Source organism: Cherax quadricarinatus, chromosome 48, assembly GCF_038502225.1.
Source record: "Cherax quadricarinatus isolate ZL_2023a chromosome 48, ASM3850222v1, whole genome shotgun sequence".
Taxonomy (NCBI): domain Eukaryota; kingdom Metazoa; phylum Arthropoda; class Malacostraca; order Decapoda; family Parastacidae; genus Cherax; species Cherax quadricarinatus.
In genome coordinates this window covers 29501951-29518297 of record NC_091339.1, presented here as the reverse complement: position 1 = coordinate 29518297, position 16347 = coordinate 29501951, and the positions used below count along the sequence as shown (strand labels likewise).

General features: G+C 38.4%; 1 protein-coding gene across 8 annotated transcripts in view; it reads right to left on the bottom strand.

The window, feature by feature from the left end:
- Snx16 (sorting nexin 16) overlaps window positions 1–16347 on the bottom strand; it is a 160572-nt gene that overhangs the window by 117219 nt on the left and 27006 nt on the right. For all 8 annotated transcript variants that reach the window (XM_070095051.1, XM_070095052.1, XM_070095048.1 and 5 more), the window contains exon 2: window positions 12699–12944. In XM_070095051.1, coding sequence (XP_069951152.1) covers window positions 12699–12944 — 246 coding nt within the window. The remainder of the gene's footprint in view (window positions 1–12698; window positions 12945–16347) is intronic.

Below are 16347 nucleotides of genomic sequence, written 5' to 3'. Positions count from 1 at the left end.
CAGCTGATTCCCTACCAATATGTTGCATTTGACTCACAACACATCATTCAAACAATTTTGTCTGAAGGAAATATCTTCCTTGCTTGTTCCAAAATTCTGCAGAATTTTGACTGAAAACAATGCAGTGGGTTCCCCCCACAAATGACTAATGCATACTTTTTTTTTTAATTCAAATGCTTGGAACCTAGAGCCTATTTTCCCATAGATACCCATTATAATCAAAGATGAAATCTTACACCATATTAGTCCATATTTAATTTCATTAATTTAAAAAAAGATTTACCAAATATTTAACATCTGATATCACACTATATATGCAATTGCAAATAGTCTTGAACAATGTCTATTTAATGTGTACATGTTAATTAAAGGTGTGTAATGGTAGAAAGTTGAAAGTGAACATAGACAAGAGTAAGGTGATGAGGGTATCAAAAATTTAGATAAAGAAAAATTGGATATCACACTGGAGGGAGGGAGTATGGAAGAAGTGAATGTGTTCAGATATTTGGGAGATGATTTGTCAGCATATGGGTTTATGAAGGACAGGTTAACCACAGAATTAGAGGAAAAAAAGGCGAGTATACTTTGAGGTATCTTATTATTTATTATTTTTTTTATTATCACACTGGCCGATTCCCACCAAGGCAGGGTGGCCCAAAAAAGAAAAACTTTCACCATCATTCACTCCATCACTGTCTTGCCAGAAGGGTGTTTTACACTCCAGTTTTTAAACTGCAACATTAACACCCCTCCTTCAGAGTGCAGGCACTGTACTTCCCATCTCCAGGACTCAAGTCCGGCCTGCCGGTTTCCCTGAACCCCTTCAGAAATGTTACTTTGCTCACACTCCAACAGCACGTCAAGTATTAAAAACCATTTGTCTCCATTCACTCCTATCAAACACGCTCACGCATGCCTGCTGGAAGTCCAAGCCCCTCGCACACAAAACCTCCTTTACCCCCTCCATCCAACCTTTCCTAGGACGACCCCTACCCTGCCTTCCTTCCACTACAGACTGATACACTCTTGAAGTTATTCTGTTTCGCTCCATTCTCTCCACATGTCCGAACCACCTCAACAACCCTTCCTCAGCCCTCTGGACAACAGTTTTGGTAATCCCGCACCTCCTCCTAACTTCCAAACTACGAATTCTCTGCATTATATTCACACCACACATTGCTCTCAGACATGACATCTCCACTGCCTCCAGCCTTCTCCTCGCTGCAACATTCATCACCCATGCTTCACACCCATATAAGAGCGTTGGTAAAACTATACTCTCATACATTCCCCTGGTATCTGTGGAGACAAAAAACGTTATCCATAGAGGCAAAGAGGGACTGTACGAGAGTATAGCGGTACTAACACTCTTATATGGGTGTGAAGCATGGGTTGTAAATACTGTAGCAAGGAGGAGGCTGGAGGCAGTGGAGATATCGTGTCTAAGGGCAATGTGTGGTGTAAATATTATGCAGAGAATTTGCAGTGTGGAAACTAGGAGGTGTGGAGTTACTAAAAGTATTAGTCAGAGGGCTGAAGAGGGGTTATTAAGGTGGTTTGGACATTTAGAGAAGATGGAACAAAACAGAATGACTGGGAATTGGTAGTGAAGGGGAGGAGGGGTAGGGGTCATCCTAGGAAAGGATGGAGGGAGGGGGTAAAAGAGGTTTTGTGTGCAAGAGGCCTGAACATGCAGCATGCATGTGCGAGCATGTTAGATAGGAGTGAATGGAGACTATGCATTGGTTTTGGGGACCTGACGAGCAGTTGGACTGCGAGGAGGGTAATACTTAGTAAAGGGATTCACAGAAATCGGTTAGCCAGACTTCAGTCCTAGAGGAGGGAAGTACAGGTCTCCCTCAACATTCACGTTTTCAACTTTCGCGGGCTTCACACATTCGCGAATTCCCAACCGCCAAATTCCCAGCCTCCAAATCATATTTAAGTTTACCGCCAGGAGTCCTTACTACCCTCCCTCTGACCCCTGCAACTGGCAGCCAGCCCTCCCACCACTGTGTGGTGAGTGTTTTGTTTGTTCATTATTTGCTATTAAACTACAGTATAAATAATGTAAACCCATCCATGACTGCATATTAGAATGGCTATTCAGACAGGTATTGGAAGGTGACATCATGTGTTTACTCTTGAACACAGCAAAGAATCAAACATTTGTGCTACTGCTAATAATAATAATAATAATAATAATAATAATAATAATAATAATAATAATATAAAAATAATAATAATAATAATAATAATAATAATAATAATAATAAATACGATAGAATTGAAGAAGGAAATTATACAAAAATACGAGGGCTGAAGCAGTGGTGGAGGAAGTGGTTGACGCATCGTCAGTGTGGCTTTGTTTATGCTGGAGTATTAGTCTCCGTGCTCTTCCAAACATTTCACAATAATTCATTGTACTTGGTGCTTGTAGATTGAGTGTGACTGGAGTGGTTGAGGCAGTGGTAGAGACAGTTATAGAGGCAGTGGTAGAGGCAGTGGTAGAGGCAGTGATAGAGGCAGTGGTAGAGGCAGTGATAGAGGCAGTGGTAGAGGCAGTTATAGAGGCAGTGGTAGAGGCAGTGGTAGAGGCAGTGATAGAGGCAGTGGTAGAGGCAGTGGTAGAGGCAGTGATAGAGGCAGTGATAGCATTACTAAATTCCTTACATGCCAATATGTCCATCATTACACTAACTGAAACCTGGCTAAAGCCTGATAGTACAGATGTCTATGCCATTTCTGGTTACACAGCCATACACAACTGTAGGCCAGACCAACAAGGGGGTGGCACAGCCATATACTACTCAGACCAACTAGAATGTATCACTAATACTTGCACAAGAGATGAACATGGGGAATATATAATAGCCAAATTCAAATCCAAATACCTACAAAAACCTCTCACATTGATAAACATCTACAGAGTTCCACAGTCAAACATTAGCCAATTTAGTCAAAACCTAGGAAGTATGATAACTGATGCACGCATGAACAAAGATCACTTACTACTCTCAGGTGACTTCAATATAAATCTCCTGCTAGACCAGGACCCACACGTTACTGAATTCACAAACACAATGAGTAACTGTATGTTGCTACCAACAGTAACAAAACCTACAAGAGTTACAGAGACTAGTGTTTCCCTACTTGACCACATCTGGACCAACACCATATCCCCTTTAAAATCAGGCATAATTACAGATAATACCACAGACCACTACCCTACTTTCCTCATAACAACTCTTGGTAAATTACCCCAAGACACTACTAAAGTCACCTTCAGACTTCACAATGAGGCAGCCATTAATAACTTCACAACAGCAGTAGCAAACATTGACTGGCACACTGAGCTAGAAATCAATACAGATATTGACGAATGTATTAATAATTTTCTAAAAAAGACCCAATACCTCTATAACAAGCACTGCCCTAAAAAAACTAAGCAGATGACAGCTAAGAGACTGAACAGTCCCTGGCTAACACCCAGCATTCTCAAATCCATAAATACAAAACACCAATATGAAAAACAGTACAGAATGGGTCACATAACCAGAGACCAAACAAAACGTTACTCGTCAATCCTAACCAGCCTGATAAGAAGGGCAAAAAAATTGTATTATGAGAACAGATTATCCAACTTACGAGGTGATATAAAAAAGACCTGGAAAACCCTATCAGAAATTCTGGGAACAAAAAAGATATCACGAAATAGCGAAATAAAATTAGCAAAATCAGATGAACCCCAACTCCCACCAACAGAAACAGCAAACAGACTCAATGATTTCTTCTCCACTATAGGACAAAACCTTGCCAATAAAATCCCAAGCTCAGATACCCCACCAAATGACTACCTCACCGGCAACTACCCGAACACACTGTTCCTAGCTCCGACTAACCCATACGAAGTCTCCCTTATTATCAACGCACTAAAAAACAAGGCAGGAGATTTAAATACCTTACCACCCTTTATATACAAAAAAGTGTCACAAGTGCTATCACCAATCATTGCAACACTCTTTAACAAATCCATTGAATCCTCCACCTTCCCTACAGTACTCAAAATAGCAAGGGTCACCCCGATCCACAAAGGAGGAGACCAAACAGAGTTGAATAACTATAGGCCAATATCCAACTTACACCCTCTCTCAAAAATCTTCGAAAAATTAATTCATAAACGAATCTACTCCTACCTTATCTCCCAAAACATACTCAACCCCTGCCAATTTGGATTCAGGCCTAATAAAAATACTAATGATGCTATTATACACATGCTAGAACATATATACACTGCAATAGAGAAAAAAGAAGTCCCACTGGGGATCTTCATTGACTTACGTAAAGCTTTTGATACAGTTGACCATGACTTGCTCCACGTAAAATTGTCACACTATGGTATAAGAGGGCACTCCCTCAACTACCTCAAGTCATACCTCAGCAACAGAAGCCAATATGTGTACGCAAATGGGGCAAACTCTTCTGCACAACCAATTACAGTTGGTGTCCCACAGGGAAGTGTCCTTGGCCCTCTTCTCTTTCTCCTATACATAAATGACCTACCAAATGCTTCGCAATTACTCAAACCCACACTATTTGCTGATGACACAACATACGTCTTCTCCCACCCGAGCCCAGTCACGCTAGCCAATACTGTAAATACCGAATTACAGAAAATATCTACCTGGATGAGTACTAACAAACTTACACTAAACATTGACAAAACCTACTTCATTCAGTTTGGTAACAGAGCTACAGATGTCCCTCTTAACATAATGATAAACGGATCACCTATCACAAAGCTAACAGAGGGAAAATTCTTAGGAATCCACCTTGATAATAGACTCAAATTTCATACACATATACAACAAATTTCTAAGAAAATTTCCAAGACTGTAGGCATACTATCGAAGATACGGTACTATGCTCCACAATCAGCCCTCCTGGCCCTATATCACTCTCTTATTTACCCCTATCTCACCTATGGAATTTGTGCATGGGGCTCAACAACAAGTAACCATCTCAGACCACTAATTACCCAACAAAAGGCTGCAGTTAGAATGATAACAAATTCTCACTACAGGCAGCACACTCCACCAATATTCAATACACTCAACCTACTCACCATACAAAACATCCATACTTATTACTGCACCTATTACATACATAGAACACTCAACTCTGATATTAACCCTCCCCTCAAACATCTCCTTGCCAACCTCAACAGAACACATGACCATAACACAAGGCACAGATCACTCTTTGATATTCCTCGTGTCCATCTCACGCTATGCAAAAACTCAATGCACATAAAAGGCCCTAAAATCTGGAATTCATTACCTGTAAATATAAAAGAAACACTACCTGTTTATAAATTCAAGTCTCTTCTCAAAGATCACTTACTCACCCAAAACCAAATAAATACTGAATAACTGAACCTTATAAATTGTATATCTTAAATGTTTCTCACAATTATATCACATAAATGTTAAACCTAAAACCCAATCTAACTTTATTATTTTTTAAATACACTACCTAACAGAATACTCCATTCTACTGAATTTACAACAATGCATGCAACCATATGACCTGTCTTTGTAATACTCAATTGTGCTTTATAGTAATCAGTTTACATTAATGTTTTTCACTGATTTCATCATTGCTTAGTTAATCTTAAGTTAATTTTAAGCCAGCCCGTAATGCTATGCATAGTATAAGTGGCTTTGGCATGCTGCTCTTATCTGTATTTTTTTGTACCTCTGTATGTGTGCTCAAATTATAAATAAATAAATAAATAAATAGAGGCAGTGGTAGAGGCAGTGGTAGAGGCAGTGGTAGAGGCAGTGGTAGAGGCAGTGATAGAGGCAGTGATAGAGGCAGTGGTAGAGGCAGTGGTAGAGGCAGTGGTAGAGGCAGTGGTAGAGGCAGTGATAGAGGCAGTTATAGAGGCAGTCCCTCTACCACTGCCTCTATCACTGCCTCTATCACTGCCTCTATCACTGCCTCTATCACTGCCTCTACCACTGCCTCAACCACTCCAGTCACACTCAATCTACAAGCAAGCACCAAATACAATGAATTATTGTGAAATGTTTGGAAGAGCACGGAGACTCATACTCACTCCAGCATAAACAAAGCCACACTGAGGCTGCGTCAACCACTTTCTTCACCATTGCTTCAACCCTCGTATTTTTGTACAATTTCCTTCTTCAATTCTATCGTAAGTAAGTAAGTTTATTCAGGTATACACAAATACAGTTACATAGAATTATCATACATAGCAGCATATGTGTAGAGAACCCAAAAAAGTCAGACAGAGTGACTTATTTCCATTGGGGTCCTTTTACCTTATTATTATAATATAAAGGTTATAATATTTTCTTATTATTCTACAATGAAGATAACATCTTATTATCATACTAAAAAGACTATCTACTACACGAGGGTCATTAAGACTATCTACAATACGAGGGTCATTACTAGGAATAAGGTAAAATTTACACGTATGTTAGATAAAAAATAGAAAATCATTCCCCTCCCTTTCTGTAGCTACACTCATCAGACACCTTTTGGCACTCTTCTTGAACTGGTTCATGCTATGACTGGCTTTGACATGTGTGGGTAGTCTGTTCCATTCCTTTATTGCTGTACAATAAAAGGTGTTTGAAGCCTGGCCAATGACTGTGGCTACTACAAAGTTGTGCTCTCTCCCCCTAGTGCGATGATTGCTTTGGTTCCCAACCTTGACAAAATTGACAGCAAGATATTCTGGACACTGTTTGTGAGCAATTTTATAAACATGATTTAGCTTCAGTTGTTTTACTCTGTCTTCAACATTCAGCATATCCAACTGCTGTAATTCATCCTGGCCTACATGTTCTCTTGGTCCCACCCCCAGGATGAATCTTACGATTTTGTTCTGGGTGATTTGCAGTCTATCTTTCAGTTTTTTTGTCAAGGCAGAGTACCATGAAGAGCAAGTGTAATCCATATGGCATTGTATAAGGGCTAGACATAGGGTCCTGCGAGCCTCAGTAGGTAGACACTGTGCTTGTCTATACAGGAACTTCAGTCTGGCATTCGCTTTCTTTACTACACTGTTCCCTATCAATTCTCCTGACATGCATGGGTCAAAGGGAATTCCCAAATATTTTACTGATGAAACCAAAGTGATGGGCTCCCCATTACATTGAACATTAAAGTTATTTACCCTTCTCAGTTTATGTTTCGTGCCAAAGAGAATGGCTTCAGTTTTCCCTAGGTGTAATGATAGTTTGTTGTCTACTAACCATTTGCTGCAGGACTCCAGTTCCAGTGTTAAAACATTAGCAATATCTTGTGGGTCTTTACCTGACACTAACAGAGCACTGTCATCTGCATACAGTAGGAGTTTGCACTTGACACTGATAGGCATATCATTGACATAATATAAGAATAATAAGGGACCCAGAATACTACCTTGGGGAACTCCACATGTTATCGGCAGGGGTTCTGATTCTGTTTTGTTGATTTTGACTATCTGTCTCCTGTTGCTAAGGTAGGACTTAAACCAGTCTACAGAACCTATACCGATAGCTTGAAGTTTATTACATAATATATTGTGGTTGACAGTATCGAAGGCCTTTTGCAGGTCTAAGGTTACCATACCTATGAGGTTCCCCTTTGACATTTCAGTTCTCAGGTAATCCATCAGATTAATAAGGGAGGTGTCGGTTGAGTAGGATCTTCTAAAGCCCGATTGATAGCTATGGAGAATGTTTATTTATTTATTTATTTATTTATTTATAATTTGAGCACACTTACAGAGGTACAAAAAAAATACAGATAAGAGCAGCATGCCAAAGCCACTTATACTATGCATAGCATTACGGGCTGGCTTAAAATTAACTTAAGATTAACTAAGCAATGATGAAATCAGTGAAAAACATTAATGTAAACTGATTACTATAAAGCACAAGTGAGTATTACAAAGACAGGTCATATGGTTGCATGCATTGTTATAAATTCAGTAGAATGGAGTATTCTGTTAGGTAGTGTATTTAAAAAATAATAAAGTTAGATTGGGTTTTAGGTTTAACATTTATGTGATATAATTGTGAGAAACATTTAAGATATATAATTTATAAGGTTCAGTTATTCAGTATTTATTTGGTTTTGGGTGAGTAAGTGATCTTTGAGAAGAGACTTGAATTTATAAACAGGTAGTGTTTCTTTTATATTTACAGGTAATGAATTCCAGATTTTAGGGCCTTTTATGTGCATTGAGTTTTTGCATAGCGTGAGATGGACACGAGGAATATCAAAGAGTGATCTGTGCCTTGTGTTATGGTCATGTGTTCTGTTGAGGTTGGCAAGGAGATGTTTGAGGGGAGGGTTAATATCAGAGTTGAGTGTTCTATGTATGTAATAGGTGCAGTAATAAGTATGGATGTTTTGTATGGTGAGTAGGTTGAGTGTATTGAATATTGGTGGAGTGTGCTGCCTGTAGTGAGAATTTGTTATCATTCTAACTGCAGCCTTTTGTTGGGTAATTAGTGCTCTGAGATGGTTACTTGTTGTTGAGCCCCATGCACAAATTCCATAGGTGAGATAGGGGTAAATAAGAGAGTGATATGTTGTTGTCATTAAGGTACTTAACCCTTTCAGGGTCCGTCCCATAGATCTACGGCTTTACGTTCAGAGTCCAAACCGTAGATCTACGCCATGAGCTCAGCTCATTCTGATAAACTGTGAGTGGTACATTTGGGCCTAGATATGAGAGAATACATCTATGTGGTATGTGTGCACCACATAAAACAGATCCTGCAGCACACTGTGTATAATGAGAGAAAAAAAATGAAATCATGATTTTTCGATTAAAACAGCAACTTTGCAGTGTTTTTTCGTATGTTTTTTATAGTTGTATTTGCGATTTCTTGGTCTCATTACAGAAATAGAGATGATTTTGATTGGTTTTAGCACTGGAAATGGCTTGAAACTGAGCTCAAAGTAGCAGAAATGTTAAATTTTTGCCGATATTCAAGCGTAAACAAACGACCTCACACGTCTAATACACACCAGCTGGTGGGTCTAATATACATTCACAAATATGGTGATGATATTTATACAATTATTACAGTATTGCATAACAGTAAATCTTCTATTTTTTGGTGTGAATAAAAATTCATTATGTGAATAAAAAATCAAAATGGAATTTATTTGTAAAGCATCAAAACATAACTAATGAACAGAGGAAATGTTAGTTTAGTGCCAGGAATGCCTACATTGTTCATTCTGGACCCTATTTTGAAATTGGAATATTTTGAACTTTGTGTTAAATTGGCCAAATTAACAATTTCCGATCACTTTATTTTGTAGTTGAAACAGTTGACTTGGCGATTTCTTGTGCTCAATCGATAGAATAGAAGTAATACTAGTGAAATAGCTAAGAATTTGGTTGATTGGAATAATGTAATTGGCCTAAAATGGGAGTCAAAGTCGGCAAAATCGCCGATTCGTAAATATCGCTGACACATCAAAATTCGCGAGAGCATAATTTCGTCAATTTTCCACCAAATTTCGTACTTTTTGTTTTATTACCTTCACAAAAAGATTCTCTACAATTTCATAAGAAAAAATAACAATTTTTTTTTTTTTAAATTCTTGGACACTGGTGCGTGACTCCAGATTTGGGCCTTGGACCCTGAAAGGGTTAACTACTTGAGAATACACCGCCCTCTCTAGAATTTTAGATATTATACTGAGTATACTAACAGGCCTATAGTTGCTTACATCAGACCTACTATTTTTCTTGAAGATAGGAGTAACTCTGGCCTCCTTGAATCCCTCCGGTACGGTATTTGTGGTGATTGATAGATTTATGTGAGCAATAGGGATTGACAGTTTAGAAGCACCATCTTTTAGGAACTTAGACGGGATGTATCAGGGCCTGTGCTCTTAGTTGGGTTTAACCTGCTTAGTTCTTTTTGAATAAAGTCATGAGATACACTAACTAGTTGACAACTGTTTGGGGTTACCCCTTTATTGGTATAGTATGTTTGAAACTTATCAGAGTCTGTGTTAAAGGTATTTGATGCAGCTGGTAGTTTACTTACTAGTGTTGATGCAACAGATGTGTAGTATGAATTAAAGCAATTTGCCACCTTAGATGTTTCATGGCATACCTCATTATCGATAGTGAGTACTATGTTAGACCTATCTACTGGCTTATGGCTATACCCCAACTGTTTTAGTTGTTACCAGAGCTTTCTGGGGTTATGCTTATACTCTTCAATTTTTGAGCAGTAGTGCTTTGCCTTTGCTCCTTTTATAAGTCTCTGTACTCTGTTTCTCACCCTTTGGAATTCATTTAGTGCTGCAATATCCTGTCTGTTTGCTTTAAATCTTTTTAGCAGCTGGTCTCTGAATTTCATATTATCTAATATCTCAGTATTCATCCAGGGTTCAGTTCTTCGTTTAATCCTAACCTCTTTAACTGGTGCAATATTATCAAGGATAGTAGTGAACATTGTTTTGAATTTTTCCCAGGCATCGTTTACGTCCGTGCAACTTGTTATCTCTGTCCAGTCACAATTGTGTAGCCTATTTACCAGTGTTTCTTTACTGTAGTTTCTAGTTGACCTCATTTTTATTGTCCTGTGTAGGCCTATCCTATCCCTAGTGATTTTCCTGGTGCAGTAAATGATGAAATGATCACTAAGACCTGTGGTAATGATGCCTGACTGACTAATGTTCTCAGAGCAGTTACAAAGTATGTGGTCAATTAGGGTGGCTGAGAACTGTGTGATCCGGGTTGGAGTATTAATTAGTTGAGTGTAACTATTTAATCCTAGAATTTGCTTATACCTTTTGCATAGCCCGTTATTTTGCTGCTGAAAACAGATATTGAAGTCGCCCAGTATTATTGTCTCGCAATTGTTTTCAACTCCGGACAAGACTCTGGAAAAGTCTTCTAAGAACTGGTCCTGGGTAGGAGGGCGGTAACTAGTTCCTACTAAGATGGGTTTGGTCTTAGGAAGCAGCACTTCAAACCATAGAATCTCCAGTTTATTGTTATTTAAATCAGGTCTTGGGTTGTAAGCTAAGTCATTTCTAATGTAGGCACATATTCCACCACCCTTTCTGTTCCTATCTAAGCGTTTTATATTGTAACCATCTATTTTGACCTCGTCGTCAGTCACCGTATCATCCAACCAAGATTCAGAGATGGTTATAACTGCCGCCCTAATTTTGTTAGCTAGAATCCTAATCTCTGCCAATTTAGGAAGAAGTGATCTTGCATTGACATGAATAAAGTGAAGGCCTGTTTTCATAAAACAATCATAATCATCAATATATGGCAATGGGTCATTTGTATTAAATTTAGGTAAATCAATGTCATCACTGCTAAATTGTAATTATGCCAAAGTGCATTTGTTACACACAAAATGAATTCTGGCACTGTTGTTATCATTGTACATACATCCATCATGCACCCACCCCTTACACATTTTACATAAGGTGCCTTTTCTGTTTTTCATGCATACTTTAGTACAGTGTATGCACCTGTTTGGTAGTGTTTGAGATAATAATGGCTGTATTGTCTCAAATTGACCTATGTATGCATTACATATGGAGTTAAGGTTATCATTCCTAGCTACTAGACCATCATTATCGCCGTCATTTATCTGTCTGTTTTGCCTCTGCACAATAGTTTGAGGTCCTGGATTAATTTGGATATCACCACTTAAGAGCGCTACAATAAGAGCTGTGTGCCACTGTTTTTGTTTGGGTATGCGGTGTTGCCATACCTTGCGGCGATAGTGACATTTACTTTTCTGGTAGGATGGCAACTGGTATTTATTATTATTATTATTATTATTATTATTATTATTATTATTATTATTATTATTATATTATTATTATTATTATATTATTATTATTATTATTATATTATATTATTATTATTATATTATTATTATTATATTATATTATTATTATTATTATTATTATTATTATTATTATTATTATTATTTTTAGCAGTAGCAGAAATGTTTGATTCTTTGCTGTGTTCAAGAGTAAACACATGATGTCACCGTCCAATACCTGTCCGAATAGCCATTCTAGTATGCAGTCAGGGATCGGTTTACATTATTTATACTGTAGTTTAATAGCAAATAATGAACAAACAAAACACTCACCACACAGTGGTGGGAGGGCTGGCTGCCAGTTGTAGGGGGTCGGAGGGAGGGTAGTAGGGACTCGCAGTGGTGGAGGCAGTGGTATTTAATAACATACATGTTATTAAGGCATAACGTATGTATTTAGTACAATTTACGACGTTTTCATGTACTTTATGATTGTTCATGGTTGGACAAGTTAAGGAAGCAGCATTGTATTATATTTCCCTACAATATATTGGGGCACCAAACATTCACGGTTTTTCAACATTCACGAGGCTCTTGATCCCCTAACCCTCGCGAATGTTGAGGGAGACCTGTACAATGCCTGCATTGTAAAGGAGGGGTTTGAGATATTGTCTGTTTGGAGTGACATTAAAATTGTCATATCTGGGCACCTCTGCAAAGACATTGATTATGTGTAAATGATGGTGAAAGTGTTTTTTTTTTTTGGGGGGTCACCATGCCTTGATGGGAGACGGTCAGCTTAAAAAAAAAAAATGAGGAGAACCATACAAATTTAAGTATCCACAGATTTACCTTTCATCTTGAAGGGGTGCAAGGTAACTGCTACTCCTGTTACCATTCATCAGAACATGGCAATCATTATAAACCCTATGACTGTTACTAGTTTCATCTGCCACAGAATCATAATTCAGAGCTTCCCTTGAGGTACTGCGAGATGGTGTCCTTGAGTGTGTTGGTGTACCTTCTCTAGAGGCTGCCACCCTTCGATACACTGCAGCACACCGTTGAGCCATTGTGATGGAGTTACCAGTGAAGAGGCTAAAAAAAGGTTAAGGTATTAAAAGCCAAGACAAAAAAAAAAAAATAATTTCTTAGAGTGAAATATACTGCCAAATTTATCGAACTAAAGTGTGAAAGCAAAGCTGAGGAATGAAGCCTCTCTCCTACCTAAGGAGTCAGAAAAAAATGAAATTAGCAGTGAAGTATAAAAAATTAAGGGACTGTTGACTGACCTACAGAATTCTCCAAGGCCAATGGTATTGACAAATGGACAGACATTTTTCTTAACAAATTACTTAGACTATACAACAAACATTGTCCTATAAAAACGAAACAGATCACAAATAAACGGTTCGGTTGCCCATGGCTAACCAGCAGCATTCTGAAATCCATTGATAAGAAACACCAATATGAAAAGCAATATAGACAGGGCTTAATACACAAAGATATTCTTAAACACTATTCATCAGTTCTCACCAAAGTAATAAAGAAAGCCAAACAACTGTACTACTCCAGCAGATTCACTGATACAAGAGGAGATATAAAAAAGACCTGGAAAACACTCTCTCAGATTCTGGTCACCCACAAACTAAAAAAAAACAAGAATATTGTCCTAACTAAACCTAACGAAACACCACTGCATCCCACTGAAACAGCTATCAAGATAAACGACTTCTTCTCAACCATAGGATCTAATCTTGCCAGTAAAATCCCACGTATCAACGCCCATGCCGGGGACTATCTAGACGGGAATTTCCCAAATTCCTTCTATCTTGTACCAACTGAGCCCACCGAAGTCACTGAGATTATAAAGTCACTTAAAAATAACTCAAGGAACCTGTCTCATGTCCCACCATTATTGTACAAGCGAGCAGCCCATGTCCTTTCGCATGCTATTTCATTACTTTTCAACAAGTCACTAGAAACTAGCACCTTCCCGAAACTACTCAAGACAGCAAGAATTACACCAATACATAAAGGTGGTGACCCTGCAGAAGTAAACAACTATAGGCCAATATCAAACTTACCATTGCTATCCAAAATCTTTGAGAAACTCGTGCACAGGAGACTGTATTCATTTATAATGGCACAAAACATGCTCAACCCCTGCCAATTTGGTTTCAGGAAAAATAAAAGTACTAATGATGCAATTGTAAAAATGCTAGATCTGCTTTACACAGCATTGGAAAACAAGGAATATCCACTAGGAATTTTTATTGACCTAAGAAAAGCTTTTGACACAGTAGACCATGGCATCCTACTCCACAAACTTGACCATTATAGTATAAGAGGCCATGCGCTTGCATATTTCAAATCCTACCTTACTAATAGGTATCAGTTTGTCACCATTAAAGACACAGCATCATCAACACGGCCACTTGATACTGGAGTTCCACAGGGAAGTGTCCTTGGACCCCTGCTCTTCCTCATTTACATCAATGATCTTCCAAACGTATCCCAACACCTGAAACCCATTCTCTTTGCTGACGACACGACTTATGTCATCTCTCACCCTAATCTTGCCACCCTCAACACCATTGTTAATGAGAAGCTGCTCAAAATATCAACTTGGATGACAGCCAATAAACTTACACTTAGCACTGACAAAACCTACTATATAATGTTTGGTAGCAGAGCAGGTGCTGCACAACTAAACATTAAGACTGACAGCACTCTAACTGCCAGACATAATGAGGGCAAATTCCTAGGCCTATACCTTAACAACAACCTGAATTTCAGCACCCATATCCAACATATATCAAAAAAAGTATCCAAAACAGTTGGGATCCTCTCCAAGATACGATACTACGTGCCGCAAAATGCCTTTCTCACACTATACCATTCACTCATTTATCCATACCTCACCTATGCAATTTGTGCTTGGGGATCAACTGCAGCAATACACCTAAAGCCAATAATAACTCAACAAAAAGCCGCAGTAAGAATAATTACTAAATCCCATCCCTGGCAACAACCCCTCCCCCCCTCTTCATAGATCTAAACTTACTCCTTGTTCAGAACATCCACACTTACTACTGTGCAATCTACATATACAGGACCTTAAATTCCAATATTAACCTTGACCTAAAGTGTTTTCTTGATAGTTGTGACAGGACCCACAAGCATAACACCAGACACAAACATCTCTACGACATTCCCCGTTTCCGACTAAATCTATACATACAAAAATTCAATGTATGTCAAAAGCCCTAAAATCTGGAACACCCTACCTGAAAACTCTAGAACTGCAGACACATTGATCACCTTCAAAACTACCGTTAGAAAACATCTTATCTCCCTGATACACCCTGTCAACTAACTACATAAAAACCACCTGGTGTTCACACACTCACTTGCTCACCCATTTGACTATAAGCACAGAAATACATATCTTAATCTTAAAATAATGATTCCTAACTAGTCACAAGTTTGCCTGTGATACTCCAATATAGAAACTATGTATTGTGCCAAAACAAAAGCATTCACATTGCTAAATTCACAAACTAGTATTTAGTCACTTAGTATTTAGTCAACTTACTCCACAATTTGTAATAATTTAGGGTTAAGAATTAATCTAAGTTTGCCCAAAAGGCCTAGCCTTGCTAGGTGTTCTAGTGGCCCCCTCTGTATTTTATTACATGTAACCCACACAATAACCAAAATCTGTAGACCCCACATTGTAATCCTTATAGAGAATAAACTTTGATTTGATTTGATTTGATTTAAACCTTTTTAGTGACCATCACATAGAACTACATCATTGAGATCCTGTCCCCTCACGTAGTTCTACGTCATGAGCTCAGCTCACTCAGATAAGCTGTGAGCGGTAAATTCTGGCCTAGATAGGATAGAATGGGTCTATGCAGTGAGTGTGCACAGTATTAAAAAACTGCTCCATGCAGTGAATGATGGGAAAAACAAAACTGTGACCATGTGTGACCATGGTGTAATAACACACAAAATGCGTGATAAAGGAACAACGGGAAAAGTTGGTAGATGGATCTACAACTTCCTGACAAACAGAACACAAAGAGTAATAGTAAACAGAGTAAAGTCCCAAGCAGCCATGGTAAAAAGCTCTGTTCCACAAGGCAGAGTACTCGCTCTCAATCTATTCCTCATCCATATTTCCGACATACACAGAGATGTAAGCCATAGCTCCGTATCTTCCTTTGTGGATAACACCCAGATTACCATGGCAGTGACCTCCATTGAAGACGCCGCGAGACTCCAAGCGGACATCAACTAAATCTTCGAATGGGTCGCTCAAAACAATATGAAGTTCAACAAGGAGAAATTTCAACTACTCAGATATGGGAAACTTGAAGAAATTAAAAATATGTATACTACAGTGGCTCCCTAGTATATAGATGATAAAGGCTAAAGTATCATTTAAAAACAGGTGAATTTGTAAATGAAGTGATAAGCCTATAGAGGCAGG